At 62.8% G+C, this 14261-nt stretch overlaps 1 protein-coding gene across 3 annotated transcripts in view; it reads left to right on the top strand.

Annotated features, from left to right (window-relative positions):
- Positions 1-14261, top strand: part of EVL (Enah/Vasp-like) — a 151854-nt gene that overhangs the window by 132565 nt on the left and 5028 nt on the right. For all 3 annotated transcript variants that reach the window (XM_086708822.1, XM_086708821.1, XM_025918839.2), the window contains exons 5-11: positions 1694-1764; positions 3393-3622; positions 4349-4470; positions 7469-7529; positions 11339-11402; positions 12969-13035; positions 13128-13190. In XM_086708822.1, coding sequence (XP_086564948.1) covers positions 1694-1764; positions 3393-3622; positions 4349-4470; positions 7469-7529; positions 11339-11402; positions 12969-13035; positions 13128-13190 — 678 coding nt within the window. The remainder of the gene's footprint in view (positions 1-1693; positions 1765-3392; positions 3623-4348; positions 4471-7468; positions 7530-11338; positions 11403-12968; positions 13036-13127; positions 13191-14261) is intronic.

The following is a 14261-nucleotide window of genomic DNA, read 5'->3' as shown; positions in this document are numbered from 1 at the left end:
AGTCCTAACAGATCCCTGAGAACTGGTTAAACACCACCCTGCGTTCCCCTGACCCACCAGCCGAGTCCAGAGTTCCTTTGCGAGGCCGCCTGCAGTCCGCTGTCCGTGGGCCAGAGCATCCCCTGCAGGCCCCTCTGTGAACTGCAGGAGTTAACCCAGGCCACAGGGCAGGGGACCCTGCTCCTGCTGGTCACCTCACACGAAGGGAGGCCAGGGGAGAGGTGACTTAACGTGGGGCCAGACGTGCGGTGGGGATTCCGAGCACAGGAGCCTTCTGTTCGCTCACAAACAGGGTCTGAAGCCCACACCTGATTTTTAAGTACTTCCAAAAGCCTCCCTTTTGCCAAGGGCTTCTGAGCCTATGGATCCTGCTGGGAAGGTTGGAGCTTCTTCCGGGTGACGCTGCCGCAGTTCGGTAGAGACGCTGATGCAGACACAGCCGGGAGCTCTCCCAGCCTCTCCTACCAGCAGGGTCTTTTCCACCATCTTGTCGGGCTCGCACGTTGTCCTCACCGGAGCCCCCGAGAACACGTGCCCTCGTGCTTACTCTGCGGAGAAGAGGCCCAACAAAGGGGAGTGACTTACCCGTGGTCACAGAGCCGTGCTCCCAGAGCAGGGGCCAGAAGGGCCCATCCCTCTAGACGGTCCCCTCTGGAGGAGGTGCTGTGCGCCAGCCGCTGGACGAGCCCCATGTACTCGTTCCTTCACAAAGTGCTTACTGGGCAGCGGCCACGGGCCAGGCGCGGGGCCGGCCCCGGACCGGCACCAGCTCACCGCAGACCGAGGGTGCCGTGCAGACGCAAGGCCAGCACCCTCCCGCCCTGCCGGCCGCCCTCCCCGCCTCCCCCGCCCACGGCCAGACCACCGCGTGCCTCCAGTGCGCTCTCCCGCTGAGCCCGGAGGAGGTGTGAGAGCATCCCCCGACCCCGTGTTTCATGGGCACAGCTAAGTGGAGCTGGCTCACGCCGACTTGAAGCCTTGCTGCTGTCCCTGGTCTGCCCCAGCACCTCAGTCCCGGATTCTGAGGACCTATTTGTGGGTCAGTGTCCTCACTCGACCCGCCTTTACGAGCACCCGAGGTCGCTCTGCCTTCAGGAGCTAGGAGGCCAGTTCCCGCCGAGGCACACAGAGCAGTGCACTGAGCGTACCAAAGGGCTCTCTGATGGAAGCCTGGCCTGCGGCTGGCTCTGTGGTAGAAAGAATGAGGACAGGCAGCCTTAGCGTCCACGTCTCCTGGCAACCGGCGACGCCTGAAACTCGTTCCGGGGAACGCAGTCAGGTGTCCTGAGAATGAACGACCCTGAGGTCAGGTCTGCTGTGGCCCCAGGGCCCCCAAAGCCAGATGGGCACGCCCGGCCTGGGGAAAAGCTCGGTCACTCAGCCGGATGGTCACCCGAGCCTTCCTGAAGGCCTCCCCGTCCAGGTGTGCCTGGGACTGTTCGAGGGGGCCTGCCGGCACTCGCCTGTTTGGGGACCTGGAACCGGTCACGTGCGCCACCTCCCTGAAGTGAGGGCAGCACGCCCGGCCATCAGGGCCAGGGCGGACGAGGCAAGCTCGCTGCCAGGGCCCCCAGCCCGGGGCTCTCAGGGAATGCCAACGGAACCCGACTCTGCAGCCTGGGCTCCCGCACACAGAGCCACGTTGTTCTCGGCATCGCGAGGTCAGACCCGCTCTGTCATTGTTGTCTTCCAGACAAGTGATGGAGCAGACCCAGCACCAGCAACAGCGTCAGGAGTCTCTAGAGAGAAGAACCTCAGCCACAGGTGAGACCCCCTCTGGGAACCGCTCCCCACCCCCCCGCCACACCCCGCCCTTCCCGGGGCGCCTCGGGCCTCTGTGAAGAGCTTCTGGTTGCGTCCATCTCCATGTGTCACGGTCACGCCCACGCCCGGTGAAAGACAACAGAGCTGGGGGAAGGGGAGTAGCCCAGCCTGGCCCGGCCCTTGCCCCCCACCACTCACTGGCTGAGCAGACACTCAGCGGCCACAGGCCTTGTCTCCGGCACCGTGCTGAGGGCTAGGGACACGTGGGGACGGACAAGGCAGATGCCGCCCCTGCCCCAGGGAGCCCAGTGTCCGGCCAAGGACCCCGGATCATCCCAGTGCACACGTGGTGGCCAAGTTACTGTGAGTTATAAAGACACACGGAAGAGGGCCCCGCCTGCCCCGGGAGTCAGAAGCACTCCAGAGATGCAGTGTTATCCCAGCAGTTGAGTGGAACTCAGCACAGGACAGCAGAAGATTCGCTGAAGAGTGACAGTGTTGATTAGTAACCCCAGGACTTCACAGCTTATAGAGTGTTTCCATGTCCTTCGTTCTGCTAACTTCTCTCAGATGCCCCGTGAAGTAAGCAGGCGCATGTCCCCCTGGCTTACTGATGAGAAAACCGAGCCCCGGCCCCTGCCCCAGTGACGGGAGCCCCCACTGGTGCAAATGCTGGCTTCTAGCACCCCCTGTCACCTCAACCCCCTCCGGGACCCCGCCCCGCTCTGGTCCACCCTCCACGTTGCTGATGCGCAGCTGACCTCGTCACGTGTCCCCCCTTCCCGTCCCTCCCGAGCAGGCTGGCCTCCCAGTGCGCAGGCCCGGTTCCCGCAGACCTGGTGGCTCCTTGCACCTCTCCGGTGCCTCTCCAGCACTCCCCGTCCTCTTCTCCCTCCTTCACCAAACTTGACTCCTGCTCTCTGTCACTGTCCCGGCACCGTGGGCACGTCCCCGAGGACGTCTTCTCTGAACTGGCCCTGAAGTTGAACCCCTCTTCGTGTGCCGAGATGGCGCCACGGGCCTCCCCCAGTAGCAGTTGCCACCCTGCCACAGCTGCGTCTGTGCGCTCATCTGTGGGACTGGCTCACCGCTTCCCCGCGAGGCCATGAGCAGAGAGCCTGTGGCCGCCCTCCCCGGCGCCCAGCATGGTGCTGAGCACGCGGTGGAGCTCAGTAGGCCCTGGAGGGAGGGCTCGCCAGATGGTGGACAGAGGACTGCCCGGCCCTCTGCATTGCTCCCTGACACGTGCCCCGGTCGACCCTGCGACCGTGGGTACCTGCCTCGGTCCCCCGAGGCCACGGTCGGTCACAACGGCATCTGAGGGACCTACCTCTGCCGGTGCCCAGGGTAAAGCTAGGTACGGAGGCGGAAAACGAGATACGCACCAGAGCGCGTCTGTCACGGGAAGACCACGACAGGAGCTAGAGAAAGTTAGCTGAGCTCAAGGAATGCTGGGAAGACCAGCAGAGGGAGTGACTAGACCAGGGCTAGGTGCGTCCTGCGGGGGCTTCCTGGAAGAGGCAACCTTGAGCTTGTCCCTCAGAGGAGCAGGCTGCCTGCTGTCCGTCCTCCCAGGGGAGCACCAGCTGGGGACTGGGGCCTGACTGAGCCCCACCCTTGTATTTCAGGACCCATCCTCCCACCGGGGCACCCCTCGTCTGCAGCCAGCGCCCCCCTCTCCTGTAGTGGGCCCCCACCCCCGCCTCCGCCCCCTGTCCCGCCTCCACCCGCAGGGGCCACTCCGCCTCCCCCACCCCCACTGCCAGCCGGAGGAGCGCAGGGCGCCAGCCACGACGAGAGCTCCGTGTCAGGACTGGCCGCTGCCTTGGCTGGGGCCAAGCTGAGGAGAGTCCAGCGGGTAAGCGTCCCTGGGTGTGGGCGGGCCGGCCCGGGGCCCTTTCGAACCGCCCTCGTCTACCAGACGCTGGGAAAGGCCCCCAGCCTGGACGCCACCCCTGCCACGCGGTGCCACAGCAGCCACAAGGTGCTGGCGGTTGCTGCTGGCCCTCACGCTGACCGTCGCGAGTGGGGCGGGAGGCCTCGCAGACGAGAACTGAGGCGTCGGCGGGGAAGCGGTTCGCCCGCCATCCGGCCCGTCAGCTGCAGGGTTCACACTCAGCCCCGGGTCTCCTGGATCTGAATCCATCCCGCTTCCCCCGCGACCCTGGAGGCCAGCCGCACCACACCCACCGCCTGTCCCAGCACGTCTGGGGTGGCCCGGAAGGGGGAGCGGCCCCAGGGCAGCTGAGGGCAGCTGTGGCTCTGAGAACACCCGCGAGACAGAGTTTGGCTTCCTTCCCGAGACGTGCCCCTCCTCCCGGTCATGACACACCCGCCTTGGCAAGGGCGCTGACAGGGGCCAGCAGACCTGGGGAGCGTCTGTCGACTGCTACCGGCCAGTCCTGGTGCCTCGCTGGACTCCGCTTGAGTCTCCGGCGGGGCTGGGGGGACGGGACCCGAGGGCTGAGGGCCTCTTCCAGCGCCTCCGTCGTGGGGATCCCGTCCACCCTCGCGTGCACCCCCCGCCCCCCGGTGACGTCCCGCCCCAGACGCAGGACTAAAATGCGGTGTCCTGACCCTTCAGCCAGAAGATGCGTCCGGAGGCTCCAGCCCCAGCGGGACCTCTAAGTCTGACGCCAACCGAGCAAGCAGTGGGGGTGGAGGAGGAGGCCTCATGGAAGAAATGAACAAGCTGCTGGCCAAGAGGTGGGTGTCCGGTCCGCCCTGCCCCAGAGGCAGCTACTTGTCAGGGGTCTCCTGCTCCTTAGCATCAAAGCGCAGGCCTTGCCCAGCCCCAGGGCCCACCGCCACCTGGACTCAGCCCAGCAGGAGACTGTTAAGTTCCCCTTCTCGGGGGGTCAGCCTGAGGCATCGGGCCCAGAGGAGTCTTCTGACCTCCCAGCCCTTCCTCATCTGGGTGTGACGGCGTTTACTGACGCATCCTCCGTGTACCAGCCTCGTCCTGAGTGGACGGAAATTTGGAGATAATCTCAGAGGCCAGTTCGGGGGAAGAGAGGCGCATGCCCCACACTTACGATCCCGACGTAAATGACACAGTCTCACTGCTGGAGCCGCTCCGAGTGACAACGGCGAACGCGTGCTGCGGGGCCGGTCCTGCGGGGCCATCACGGAGGACAGGGGGGAGCCTCTGAAGTGGCGGGAGTCCCGAGGGCACCACCCCGGGGGATGGGACAAGAGTGGCACCCGCGTCGCGGCTGGGCTCTGGGGCCCGGGGCCCGGTCAGCCCCTTCGTCCACACCAGCAGCCGTGGCGCCAGCTTGCCCCAGGCCGTCAGCCTGTCCCCATGCCTCCTGGGCGTCCCCCAGCTGAAACGGCAGCGGGCGGAGAGGCCAGGCAGCTCCTCAGAAGGGTCGCAGAGCCTGGATCTTACTCATCAGCGTGGCCTGGCGGCAGGAACGTGCCGACGTAGGTTGCGAATGCCATGCTCCCCGGGCACCGCGGGGCTCAGGAGCAGACCCCCCTGTGGGAGTGCTCCTTCGTGTCCGCATAAGCAGCCTCTGGGCCCCCCTCCCACCGGGCCCCCACCCCCGACTTCTCTCACTGTCAGGCACTCCCACTGCCCTCCAGGTGGGCTAACCCTGAGTGGGAACTCCCCTGGGCCGGGGCTTTGTGTTGCCCTGGCCACGGCTCTGTGAGGGGGGGAAACGGGTCCCCGGAGCGCAGGTAGGTGCCCTGGCGCTTTGCGGCAGGACAGGGCCGGCGGGCCTCTGCGCACACGGCCGGGGGTGGCGGACAGAGCCAGGAGATTGATCCACGATACGCGTAGGTCGCCAAGGGCAGGGACAGACTGTGAGCAGTCGTCACGCAGCAGAGCAGAGGCTCACACACCAGTGCTGGCCGCCCCCGGGCGAGCCAGGAGGGCCTCACAGGGGAGGCTCCACAGGGGCACGGCCCGGAAGGAGAGCCCTCCTCCCGGCCGAGGTGAGCGGGCAGTGTTCCGATACTGGGGAAGCTAGAGACCCACCGGGCCTAGAGCCCGGCGCGTGGTGGAGGGTGGCGGAAGGTCGGGCTGTGAGAACAAGCCTTGTCTGCAGGCGTGCAGGGCTCCACCCCAGAGAGGTGGACGGGCCTTGTGTAAAAATAGATGTTGTTCGAAAAGAAAACAGTCCTGCTTCTCTCAAGTCCAAAACCGACGCGTTAACAATAACAGGCCTAGATGGTTCAGACCAAACACAGAGGAAGTTCCTGAGGACAGGAAAAGGCCGATGTCGCCAGGAGCCCGTGAGACGCCCGGACGCTGGCGTGACGGTCGAGGCCCCGCCAAGAACAAGCACAGGTGCACCGCGCCCACAAGGGTTCAGCGAGCCACTCTTTGAAGCCCACCCCGTGGCGGGGGCTGCCTGGAGCCGTAGTGACAGAGCCCCCGCAGGCTGTTGTTTTGATGAAGGTTGGAAGGGAGTTTCTGCCTCCCCTGGGGCCTGTCTCTCTCCCAGCAACAGGGTCTCCCAGCAGTGGGGTCCCAGCGATGGGGTCTCCCTCCCTGCAGTGGGGTCCCAGCGGCGAGGTCTCCCTCCCAGTAGCCGGGCTCAGACGGGAAACTCAGTGTGGACAAGAGTTATGTGCTGAGCCCTCCCGGGACTGGCGTGCTGGCCCGCTCTTGGCTTCAGAAAATTCAATGCTGGCTCTGGGTGAGGACAGAGTGTCGTGGAACAAAGTGGCAGTGGGCAGCCCGGCAAGGGGGCTGCTGTTGTCCAGGAAGAGGCACTGCAGGCCGGCACTAGGTGTTGGAAGTGAAGACGGGGGGACAGACTTGAGCTACGAGGCACAGGCAGGGTTGGCTCCACTCTGTGAGGAAGAGGTTGGTGGGGGCGGATCCCCTGGGTTTCCGGGAGGAGAGACTCCCCGTGGGCCCGTCTCTCGGCTGTGACAGCCTCACCTCCCGGGTGCTGAGTGCTGTGGCGGCTTCACACAGTGGGAGATCCCTGACAGCACATCTCTGGGGGCTATCAGGGGTGTGTGTGCGGATCTGGGAGTCAGCCAGGTATAGATGACCACTGAGGCCAAAACGTAGGGGTGGGCTTTAGAGGATACGAGAAGGGGTCCGTGCAGGTGGGGAGTGTGCAGAGCGACCGGAGAGCATCAGCTGGAGCTCTTCAGGGCCCTGCCCTCTCTGGGCAGGGGCAGGCTCACAGTGGTGTTCCGGATCTGAGAGGGGGCGGGGGGCGGCTGCTGGGCTAAGGTCCGAGATAGGAAGAGGCCATGGAAAAAGGTTTCCCACAGGTAGCGGGATTCGCTTACCTAAGCCAGTCAGTCTGAAGACAGAATGCTCCCACAGCCCTGATCTGTGACCGAGGGGCACCTCTCCCTGTCCCACGGGGCCCGGCCTCGAGTGTCCTGGGAGAGTGGCTGCCACCCCAGCCCAGCCGAGTCCCCTGGGGAACCTGGACAGGCTGCAAACCAATTTCTTCCACTCCTCAGGTGCCATAAACAGAGATTAGAATGTCCCCCAGACCCTGTTCTCCCTTCCCAGACCAGTTTTGTGTCCAGGGTCACGGGACAAGGACAGAGGCCCGGACGCTCACCTAGGCATTGCCGTGGCTGCTCGAACAATTGCCTCCTTCACACAAAACGGGTCAGATCCCCCCCACAGATTCCTCTGAGGGCCAGGCGGTGTGTCCAGCAGAGGCATCTGGGTCAGCGTGAAAACAGGAGCTGATGTGTACCCTTCTTCCCCTCGTGCTAGGAGAAAAGCAGCCTCCCAAACAGACAAGCCAGCTGATAAAAAGGAAGATGAGAGCCAAACGGTAAGCAGCCCCCAACTTCCCCACCAGTGTGAGGAGACCAGGCCTTTGGGGCCCTGAGGGGCGCGGCTGGCTTGCACGTACATGTGGTAGAAACTTCACCAGGTGGTTCATAGGAGGGACAGGAGAGTCGGGGAGGCAGAGGGGACAGAAGAGCCGGGGGAGCGTTCACGTCTGTCCCTCCCCTCACTCCGGGTGGCAGGCCTTTGCCCTGGTCCTCACAACATCTGAGGTCAGGCAAGAAGCAGGGAAGCGGGAGCTAGCCCGGGAGAGCCACGAGGGGAAAGCTTGGATGTAGCCTGGAAGCTCAGAGGGGCCGTGCAGACGGGGCCTGGCCTCTGCCAGGGATTCGGGGTTCAGGGAACGCGCTCGCGGTAGGCACCGTGTACTGGGAGACCAGGGCGGTTTTCGTTCTCAAATCACTTCTCAAGTGGTTTTTAAAGACTTCACTTAAGTCCATCGATTCCAGCAGGAGCTGTAGGCGAGCGGGACAGAGGACACAGGGACTCCAGCTGTTGTCCTTAGCAGGCCTCCTGGAGCCCAGTCTGGCTGCACAGGCTCCAAGCATCTGCTTCCCCTAGGAGTGGCTAATTCTCTTTCCCCCCCGTTAAGCTTTTCTAACAAAAGTAGGCCCCCGCTGCAGTGGCTGAACTTAGACCTTAACCATAAGGACATACAGGTTGCGTCTTAGTAATGGGAGGCAGAAGAAACAACCAGCCAGTGAACTGCCTCACGCCGCCCGACCCCCCCTTCCATCAGCTGAGGCGAACCTGGGACAGCCCTGGGCTCCAGCCCTGCCAGCCGGCTTCCTCTGACCCCCATGCCTGGGGACATGCAGTGTGTCAGCCCTTCCGGCTAGCTTCTGCTCGCCTACACTTCTCTGTGTAAACACTGATCCCCCGAAAGATAGCCTCCCAGACCCCAGGCTAAGTAAGGCCCCCCACTACTCGATCTTTAACCCCGCACACGCACTTTTGCTTGTTCAGACTCACTCTTAACCTGTGGCCCAAGCCCCTATGTCGCCTGCCTTGCACGGAGTCTGGAGTCGGCCCCGGTAACTCCCCACCAATTTCTACAACTGCAGAGGCCTTTCCGGCCAGGAGCCACAGGGCAGTCATCAGTACCAAAAGCCCGTGTGGCCTTGCTTGGGCATCTGAGTCCTGAGTCGGTCCGTGCTGGACAACTGATGTGCCTCACGGCCCCGTTCCGAACACCCAACCTCCCCAAATCCCCGGCTCCAAGAAGAAGAGTGGGTTCAAATCCCAGGGACTTCTGGGAGAAACCTTCCACCCCCAGTGGGGAGTTCTCATCCTCTGACCCCCACTTTTCTTTCTGGTTTGAATAAGCCTTGGGGTCCTGCTGGTTCCCCTTGCTGCAGTCCCACACACGGTCAGCAAGCCCCACCCCACACACCGGAGCAGGTACGCAGCAGGCCCTGGCTTTCCTTTTTCAGGATCTTCCAGAGTCTCTTCCCTGCTCCTCACAGGGAGCTTCCTGCACAGACTAGGTTTAGTAACAAATGGAAAGCAAGCAAGCTTCGTTTGAAAGAAGGAAACAGCCCCGAATATGGGGCCGGGGGTGGGGTGGGCGCCCTGCCGCCCACTGGCTCTGAGGGCGGGCCCAGCGTCCAGGGCAGGAGGGTGTGAGCCCCCGGCCCCAGCGGGATGGTACCACGTGGTGCTGTGGTGCTCTCCTTCCTAGCTTGGGAAGAAAGGGGAACTTCTCTGTGAAGGGAGCATTTGTTTGAATTATTTTTTTTAACGTTTATTTATTTCTGAGACAGAGACAGAGCATGAGTGGGGGGAGGGGCAGAGAGAGAGGGAGACACAGAATCCGCAGCAGGCTCCAGGCTCCGAGCTGTCAGCACAGAGCCCGACGTGGGACTCGAAACCACGAACTATGGGATCATGACCTGAGGCGAAGTCGGCCACTCAACCGACTGGGCCCCCCAGGCGCCCCTGTTTGAATTATTTTTGAAAGTATAATAGGATGGCATTGAACAAAAACTCCTGGTGTCTCATTCTGTTTTAACCCCTGCAGCCTCCATTCTTGCCCATCTCCTTCGGGTCCTGGTGCCCGGGCACACGTGTGGATGCCCACCGTTTCAGTTACTCAGCCCTCCCTTAAACGAGAGGCCCGAGGAGACTCTTGCTGAGACCCAGGGCCCAGCACCGCATTCCGTCTCTGGGCCAGAAGCCCCGGGAGTTTATTCATTCACCCCACAGATACCTGGGGCCTGCTGATGGGTGCCAGGTCTGTTCTTAGTCTGGGGACAAGTGGCTCTCACAGGTTCACGTTGCCCAGGGGCGGGTTGCAGTTGGGGGAGGGGGAGGCCTCCCGCTTGGAGCACTGAGCCTGGCATCCTGGTCCTGGCCAAGGGGTCCACACCTCAGATGGACCAGAGGGGAGGGAAGCAGCTGACAGAGAATGTGGCCCAGGCAATCCCACAGGCGGTTCTTGGCTTCGGGTCAGAATTCACTAGTTCAGTCTCGTCAGGGTGGTTGACTCTGCCTGGTCAAAAGCTCCATGTAGCAATCGTGTGTGTGTGTGTGTGTGTGTGTGTGTGTGTGTGTGTGTGTTTCTTAATATTTTTATTACCTAACAAATGCTCCTCTCTTAATAGTATAAAATCCTTCCAAAATGTGTGTGATAAGCATCAGCTTTTTTTTTTAATATTTATTTTTTGGGAGAGGGGAGGGGCAGAGAGAGGGGGACAGAGGATCTGAAGCAGGCTGTGCGCTGACAGGCTGACAGCAGTGAGCCTGACGTGGGGCTGGAACTCACGAACCGCGAGATCATGACCTGAGCCGAAGTCAGACGCTAAAGCAACTGAGCCACCCAGGCGCCCTGCAAACATCAGCGTTTTTGTTGTCGAGTTATTCACCTCCTTTCTTTGCGTTTCACCACGCACATTCCACAGGCAGAGCAGACACGCATTTGCCTGCCTCCGCGGAGCCCTGCCGTGGGCCAGGCGCTGCGCGTAGAGATGTGGGCACAGGCACGGGGAGGTGGGCCCACCTGCCGGGAGGCGGCGAGAGGCGGCCCGGCTCCGGCTCCTGCCTGGCTCACCTGTCAAGCCTGCCTCCCCCACCGGTGGGTGCTTTGGCAGAGGGGCACTGAGGACAGGGCCAGGTTCTAGAGCCCACTTTGACAGCAACACTGATGAACTTGTAGGCTGGTTGGGCAGAGAGAAGGGATTCTCACCGCGTCCTCCTCTCTTGGTAAAAGAGAAGTGAATGGGGTCTCCCACCGCCAGGTGTCTGGGGTGAAGGCCGTGCCGTGGGCGGCCCTGACCCTCACTCCCAGAGCCCGGCCCTGCTGCAACCCACGTGCACAGCCCTGTAAGGCCGCCTGACATCCGGTCCTCACGCCGGCCAGTGGAGCAGGGAGCCGGGCCTAGAGAGGGAGTCCCTTCCGTGGTCCTGCCCGGCCACTCCCACGGCCGCCCAAGGCTGCCAGCGGACAATGGCCCACGAGGAGTCAGCCCGAGGGGCCCGTGGCGGGCTCAGTGACGGCAAGGGCTTGTTGCAGATCACAGAGAAGTCTGCACGGCTCTGCAGGAGCCCGAGTCTCCCTGCAGCCTTCCCCCACCCTACCTGTCCAGAGGCTGGACCACTTCCCCACCAAGATTAGGGCTTTTCGCTTGTTGCTGGTAACAGTCACTGTTCTGCTGATTACAGAAGTAACACGGGCTCCTTAGAAAATGTGGAAAGCCAAGGTTTGCTAGTGACCTGGTCAGAGGCGTCCTGCCTTTGCCCCGACGGGCCTTTCTAAGCAGACCCTGAGGGCACAGCTTCTCTTTTCCGTTTCAGGAAGAGCTGAGCACCTCTCCGTCTCCGGGGACCCGAGCAGCCAGCCAGCCGCCCAACTCCTCAGGTAAGGGACGGCGTCCCGCCCCACACCAGGCACGAGGTCTGAGGGCAAGAGGGGGCCGCTCCGGGAAGATGATGCGTCCCGACCGCCTCCCTCCACAGATGAGCAGTGAGGGCCGATGAGGTGGCACAGTGGGGTCTCCCTGACGTCTTCTGGAAGCCCTGAACCTCCAGGAGGAGCGGGGGCAGGTGCTGGAGCCACCGCCTGTGCTGACGTCCCGAGGGCATTAGAACCCCCACATGGGGGAGGAGGAGCCGGGGGGGGGGGGCTGGGGTTCCCGGCCTCGGGCCAGAGCTCTGAAGAGGAACACGCCTGTCACACGCATGTCTCCCTGCGAAGAGCCCGCCGTGCTAGATGAAACCGTCATCACCCGTGAGCCTCGCTCACTGTGGTGCTGCTAAGAAGTCTGCTGGTGATGGGGTAGGGGAGAAACAGCCCCAAACCCTGCTCAGAAGCCCTGTCGGCACTCGGGGTGCAGGGGTCCACGTAGAAGAGTGCCTTGAGGCTGGAGAGTGGAAAGAAGCCGCTGGGGTCGGTCACTCGGTCGTTGGACAGACCTTTGTTCGGCACCTGCTCGAAGCCTGTGCTCTCGAGAGTGGTGGGAGGAGCAGAGAGGAGACAGGCCACCGCACCCCAGCAGAGGGAGGCTCTCGGCAGCTGCTGGCTGCCTCGTGGGGGCGTGGCCCTGCCGCCGCACCTGCCTCCGGTCCTGATGCTCTGCCGGCCAGGCTGCCTCCCTGTGACCTCTCCTTCTGAAAAGGTGCCACCGTGGATTCTTGGCGAATGCGTGAACACCGCACACCCCAGTGAATGGCTATGTATGCTGTGTCCCAGTTTAGGAGGTGACGTGGTTTGTTCAGGGCCACAGCCTGAGCCTGGATGTGGTCCCAGATCTTGTGCCTACAGGCCCAGCGTGGGCCCCAGAGCGGGGTTTTGGGGAGAGACCCCCCCCCTCAGACCCTCAGGTGGCTTCCTTGCCACCCCTAGGGATTTTTCTTCTGCCTCTGCTCATTCTGCAAAGTCAGGGAATTCAATTCAGTCCAACAAACCTTTTGAAGTAAACGAAATAGGAATTTAACACCACTTAAGAAAGAAGATGGAAAGAAAAAACAGCTTTCAGGGCCAGAGCGGGAGGGGACCAGCTGGTACCCGGAGGGGCGGGGACGGGCAGTCAGGCCACGGGCTTCCTCTGCTCCACTCAGCCCTTTGCCATAGTCAGGGCTTGACTGTAGAGGTCACGGTTAAGAGGCTCTCACTCCAAGAAGAGACCCAGCCATGGTGAGAGGACTCAGAACCAGGCCACAAGTCAGGGTCAGCCAGGTCCAGGGAGTGGGAGCTGCGTCCCGAGGGGGGCGATGCCGGGTGACAGCAGTGCCATCCACAACCCTGCAAGGGCCATCCTGGGCCAAAGAGAGCCTGGGAACAAGGAGCGCGAAGCAGACCTTCCTGCTGGGGCAGCTCTGCGCCCTCAGTGTCCGGGTGGGGGGCCTCCTGCCTGGTGGGGGGGGGGGGTGGCCACCGAGAGTCCTCCCAGCTCTGAGGCTCTCCATCCCCTGTCTGAATCGACAGAGGCTGGCCGGAAGCCCTGGGAGCGGAGCAACTCGGTGGAGAAACCCGTGTCCTCATTACTGTCCAGGTGAGCTGCCCTGGGGAGGCCGAGCTGTGCGTCCGGCGGGGCCGAGGCGGGCGACGGGCCAATTCACACATGTGTTTCATTCCGTGCCGTAGAACCCCGTCTGTGGCAAAGAGCCCCGAAGCTAAGAGCCCCCTTCAGGCGCAGCCTCACTCTAGGTACCGAACAACCCCGTCCCGGGGACCTCCTCTGTCCGCTGCCCGCGACTAACACCCCCAAACTCCCGTGTCCTGTCACCTAACAGTTTGCTCTGGGAAAGGGTGGCCTGTTCCTCAGACCTGGGGAAGGTAGTCAGGAGGGCCTTCAGGGCTGTGCACACCTGCTCCTTGCTGTCCCCTCGCAGAGCGAGAGGTGGGGCCCTGGGGAGGGCAGTAACGTGGGGCTGGCCTTGAACCCCAGCTCTGGGCTCACTGACTGTGACTTCGGGCCAGGCCGGGCGGCCTCTGCGGGCCTCCACTCCTCCCGCACCCTATAAAGCAGCTGTGCGGACAACAGCCGAACACAGGAAGTACTCGCTGGCCGTGGCCACATCCCACATTTCGGCTGATCCCGGGACCAGCCGGCACCCTGCCTCCCCTCCCTCCCTCCTCTGCCTACAGCTCTCCCCCGAGAAACACTCACCATTTCCCAAACCAAAAGCTGGTGTGGTAGCAGGATGGAGTATTTGAAACAGAGGTGTCCCCAAAAATCAGAGGCAAACAGCCACGTGGCCTGAATTTGCAGGTCTCTGGGACCCATATTGAGAAAAGTCCTGTTGCCCACGACAAACTGAAGGGGACCCGCACTTAGCACAGATACAGGTAGCATCTGAGCCTGAGCGTGCAGAGTAGACAAGGCTATCCGAGAGCGCTCCGGCCGGGCTCTGGAATGGCAGTGACGTTGCCAGTGATCAGGACGAGGTCTTGGAGGTCAGCCAGGTTCGGAGCCGGGGCCCGCAGGTCTCTGCCTGCAAGGAGCCCACGTGCAGCAGCTGTGAGTTATGAGACGTGCTCTGCGGAAGACAGTGGGGACAGAGTGCTGTAGCGTGTGGGCGGGGGCAGGCCCCTCAGAGGTGGCATTGGACTTGACCTGGATAAGGAGGAGCCTGCCCTGCAGAGAGCTTGGGGACAGCCTTCCGAGCAGGAGGTAAGTGCCAAGGCCCTGTGACCAACCCGGCAAACTCAAGGACAGAAGCCGGCCAGTGTGGCTAGCAGGTGGTGGAAGGTGGGGAGGGCTGAGGGCGGGGAGCG

Source organism: Puma concolor, chromosome B3, assembly GCF_028749965.1.
Source record: "Puma concolor isolate L17-30 chromosome B3, mPumCon1.1.hap2, whole genome shotgun sequence".
In the NCBI taxonomy this organism is placed as follows: Eukaryota; Metazoa; Chordata; class Mammalia; order Carnivora; family Felidae; genus Puma; species Puma concolor.
Note: the sequence above shows the minus strand (reverse complement) of the source record. Positions and strands in the feature narration are given on the sequence as shown.